A 5,020-nucleotide genomic window follows, 5' to 3' on the forward strand; every position below is an offset into this window, starting at 1 on the left:
GCTCACCCCCGAATTGAATGTTGAGTTTATTTTTCGACTCGACCACACGTGGATAAGTGCCTAAGAACGTATAAAAACCCATTTTGACAATTCCCAGTTCATTACAACGACTTTTCTCGTGACGTCCGTATGTAGGTATGTATGTAGGTGCGTATGTGCGTATCTTTGTCGCATAACTCAAGAACGGTATGTCCTAGAAAGTTGAAATTTGGTACGTAGACTCCTAGTGGGGTCTAGTTGTGCACCTTTCCTTTTGGTTGCAATAGGGTTTTTCTAAAATGGTCTTTCGTCCCTTTTTGGGCGGAAATCATCGTTAATTTCGATGTAAACTCAAGTGGTGTTATAATTTAGCGGATACTTGGCGATATATCGCCAGACTTTTGGTCGCCAACTTGGCGACAAATTTGGCGATTTTTTTTTAAATCTGGTTTTAATTTGGCCACTGGTGGTGATATTTAGAGAGTAAACTATTGAATCTTATTAATATTGCCAATAATGAATTGGAGTAAAATTGGAGTAAAAGGAAGTCATGTGATGCACACATCAGCTCGAGTTTTTTACATTTTGTAAGCTCATTGAGCAGGAGGTGAAGCACCCTATAATTTTTCAAGGATCCATTTCAGAAAAAGTTAAATTGATTTAAACAAAATATCTCTAATTCACATTTTTTTTGTCAATATACGAGGTCTGTAAATTAAGTAATGAGACTGGCAACGTTGCGTTTGATCTGGCAACACTGGGAGCGCGGGACTTGGTGGGGCGGCAGAGGAACATGTTATCCACCTTCAGTACGAGTTTGACCTCGCTCGAGTCAATTGGTTGTGCGTACTGCCGTGCTAAGCACAGATGTGGTATCTGCACATTTTATCAAAATTGAGTTATTGTGACCAGGTGGTCGTTAGTAATTTAATTTACCTAATTGTCAAGTTTTTTGGCGATTTGTGAACGCGAAATATTAAAAAAAGCTTTAAGAAAAAAGTCGTAACTGCACAGTTTGCGGAGTTTGCTAAGGCAATTTGAACGTAAGTGACAAATACTAAGCCTTTAAAATGGTATCTGCGCAGTTACCACTTTTTTCCTTAGTATTTTTTGTAGATACGACTTTTATACCTTAGTAAAGCAGCATATTTAATAATGTAGCAGTTTATTGTAACACAGAATATTAAAATTAGTTTACCGTTGAATAGTTGATACAAGTTGATAATAAAAACTAATACGACTTTGCATAATTGTTAAAGTAAATATTCAGCTTTTTCTATTTGAATGTTTATTTAAAATGCAAAATTCTAAAAATGAAATGCATGTAAAATATTCATATCTAATTCTTTCATGCTAAAAAAAACGCATTTCATTCTACGGCCGGTAATATTTTTATTTAAGTATCGTCTGCTGTCAAAATTAGCTTAATGCTCGGTAAAAATGAATCTAGAGAATAAAACATTATAAGAAACACATTCTTTGAATATAAAAAACAGAAAATTGTTATGGATTACAGTTTTAACTGTCCGGAGTTTTGAAAATGGTATCTTTCAGAAGGTAGATTCTGTCTTATTTGTATTAACAAAATAAAGCGAAACAGCTAAGTCTAAAGGAAGCAGAAGTTTTCTGTATCATTTAATGATACTTTGAGCACGTTTTACTAAGCTATTTTTGTCGTATCTGTGCAGATACCCCTAAAAATGCCTAGTAATTGTCACTAACGCTAAAAATAGCTTAGTATATGAAAAGGTTTTAAAAAGAAAATTTGTCGTAACTGCATTTATTAATTTTAAATTAAGATTTTTACAAAAATTCTCTCTTACGGTTTTTAGATAAGTTATTTACGAAACAACTACCGCAAGTTGAGCATTTAATTAAGTCATAAATCAAAGATATGAGTAGTAAAACTTTAATCGTCAATTTCTCATTTTGAGCTCTATTGCAGATACCACATCTGTGCTTAGCACGGCAGCGTAGCGATTGTTTTTTTGAAACAGTTTTTTCTATTGTGTTCTAAAAATGAATGACATCAATTTCGAGCAACGGTGTGCTATCAGGTTTTTCTTCAGACCTGGGCACAGTGCAACGGAAACTCTTCTTAAACTTCAGCTGGCCTACGGAGATATTGTTTTGTCAAGAGCCCAGGTTTTTCGGTGGTTTAAGGCATTTTCAGAAGGAAGAGAGTCGATTGAGGATGAACCACGAAACGGAAGGCCTTCATCTTCAAGAACCGATGAACATGTCGACAGAATCCGGGATCTTGTGCGTTCAGATCGTCGGTTGACAGTCAGAATGATCGGGGAAGAGTTAAATTTGACTCACACCACCGTTCATTAAATTTTGACCAATGAATTGGGGATGAGAAAAATCTGCACAAAAATAGTTCCAAAAAACCTTTCGCAAGACCAGAAGAACATCAGGAAGGAAAGGTGCCTTGACTTTTTGAATTCAATTGAAAATGACCCCCATTTTCTGGAACGTGTCATTACTTGGGTGTTTGAGTACGATCCAGAAACCAAGCGCCAGAGCATGGAGTGGCACATTTCACCGCTCCGAGGCCAAAAAAGGCAAGGATGGCGAAGACAAAGATCAAATGCATGCTGATTTGTTTTTTTCATATTCACGGAATCGTCCACAAAGAGTTTCTACCACAAGGTCAAACGGTCAATCGACACTTTTACCGAGAGGTTCTTGGAAGACTTCGAAAAAGGGTCATTCGTGTGAGACCAAACATCAAGAACAAGTGGGTGTTGCATCACGATAATGCTCCTTGTCACACAGCAATTTTAATAAACAAGTTTTTGGCCAGTAAAAACATTCCTGTGGCTCCTCAGCCTCCTTATTCGCCTGACTTGAGTCCTTGTGACTTTTTTCTCTTCCCAAAGTTGAAAAATCACCTCAAGGGAAATCATTTTGGGACAGTCGAAAACATTCAAACGGCTGTAATCGACCAGCTGAAGGTTATTCCAGTATCGGAGTTCCAGCACTGCTATGAGGAGTGGAAGAAACGTCTCCAGCGCTGTGTGGTCTCAGAAGGAAGTTATTTTAAAGTTGACAATATAAAATTGTAGTTCTTTTTGAATAAAAAATTAAAAAAAAATCAGTCTCATTACTTAATTTACAGACCTCGTATAATTCGTGTCTATTTTTACTTCCTTTTACAAAAAAAAAAAAGGAAGTATTGAATTCGCGAAAAAATTTTCACTCAAAAATCGAACTTAATTTCCATTTTACTCACCCCCGAATGAATGTTAAGTTTTGGTTTCGACTCGACCACACGCGGATAAGTGCCTAAGAAGGTATAGACACGTAAAATATCCATTTTGACGATACCCGAGTTAATTACAACGAGTTTTCTCGTGACGTCTGTATGTACGTATGTATGTGCGGATGTGCGTATGTATGTCGCATAACTCAAGAACGGTATGTCCGGTAAGTTGAATTTTAGTACGTAGACTCCTAGAGAGGTCTAATTGTGCACCTCCCCTTTTGGTTGCATTCGGGTGCTTCTAAAGGGGTCTTTTGACTCTTTTTTTCTTTTTTTCGGGGGAAATTATTGTTAATTTCGATATAAACTCAAGTGGTGTTATAATTTGGCGATATATCGCTAGTATTTTGGTCGCTAAGTTTTTTTCGCCAACTTGGCGACAAATTTGGCGATTTTTTTTTAACAGTAACGATTGCTTATTGTTCTCATATGACTGTTTTGATGTTCCTATGATTTTATTTTCCCACCGCCTCCCTCTGCAGCACTACCGTCGACCGACCTCACGATGCTGCTCCTCTAGCGGAAATCGTCTCCAGGTTGCGTCCATATCCAACATACACACACGCACACACCTACATACACATGCACACACACTCATGCCTACACACAGACACAAACACACACACATACACACACTCATGCCTGTATACAGACAAACTTACACGCATACATACACATTAGGGTGTGTCTTATATTGTACTTTTTAAAAAAGTTTTGAATTTGTTATGGGGCACCCCTTTAATTGCTTCCTTTTGATGAAAAAATACACACATAAAAGTTTCATAGAATTTGAACATAATTTAGGGGGTGCTACCAGTGATTAAAATTACATTTATTGTGAAAAAAATGGTGTAAAAATCAACTCTTGACATATTTTTAATCAACATGAAATTAGGTTGGTTGGGTTTAACATAACACAAATACCTATTTCATATATATACCAGAAAATAATAAGCATTTCATGATTGTCATTTTATGTAATAATGTCAGAAAAGCATCTGAAAGTTCGGTAATGCCATTAATATCACAGGTTTACACTTTCGGTCTTTTACATTCAGGAATATTATAATTTTTCTCTTTGTTACTTCCATGTGACAATACAAACTTTTCACTGATTGCTACTTACTATCCAGACTAAATAAATAAATTTAAAAAAAAAATAAAAAGTGAGAGAGTTGACCAATTTTGCAGCAGTGGTAGCACCCTCTAAATATTATTCAAGTTTTATTTTTCATATATGAGAATTTTTTTTTCATTCAAAGGAACAAAATGAGAGGGTGCCTCATGAAAAAATAACACCTTTAAAAATAAGACGCACCCTAATACAAATACCTATACACATGCCCACACACTCATGCCTCGACATAAACACACACGCCTACATACACCCACACACACACTAGTGATTGCGAAAAACATAATTCGAATTTAAAATGCCATAATTCAAATTAATTATTTTTTTTTTAATCTGGTTTTAATTTTGCCCTTGTTGGTGATATTTAGAGAGTAAATTATTGAATCACATTAAAAATACCAATAATTGGGAAATGACATTAAATTGGTGTAAAAGGAAGTCATGTGATGCACACATCAACTAGTTATGAAAGAAATTGAAAGCAGAGATCGCTCGTCTTATTTATAGCTTCAAATATTTTTTTAAGATTTCATCATTTGGATATAGTGATGACAGACAGAAAATGTCATGATAATGTTTGCTACTTGGTAATAATAGCAAAAATGACTCAGCAGCTAAACAATTAAGCTCAAATAAAA

At 35.6% G+C, this 5,020-nt stretch overlaps 1 protein-coding gene across 1 annotated transcript; it reads left to right on the plus strand.

Annotated features, from left to right (window-relative positions):
- The first annotated feature begins 1,998 nt into the window (after positions 1 to 1,998).
- On the plus strand, positions 1,999 to 2,316 carry LOC129219148 (protein GVQW3-like). The gene has a single exon (XM_054853467.1). The coding sequence runs from the start codon at positions 1,999 to 2,001 to the stop codon at positions 2,314 to 2,316; it is 318 nt and encodes a 105-aa protein (XP_054709442.1).
- Positions 2,317 to 5,020: the final 2,704 nt, after the last annotated feature.

This window comes from Uloborus diversus, chromosome 3 (genome assembly GCF_026930045.1).
Source record: "Uloborus diversus isolate 005 chromosome 3, Udiv.v.3.1, whole genome shotgun sequence".
Classification (NCBI taxonomy): Eukaryota; Metazoa; Arthropoda; class Arachnida; order Araneae; family Uloboridae; genus Uloborus; species Uloborus diversus.

What these genes read in the sequence shown, in the direction of transcription:
- LOC129219148 (XM_054853467.1), top strand. Translation starts at nt 1,999, where the DNA reads ATGAATGACATCAATTTCGAGCAACGGTGTGCTATCAGGTTTTTCTTC.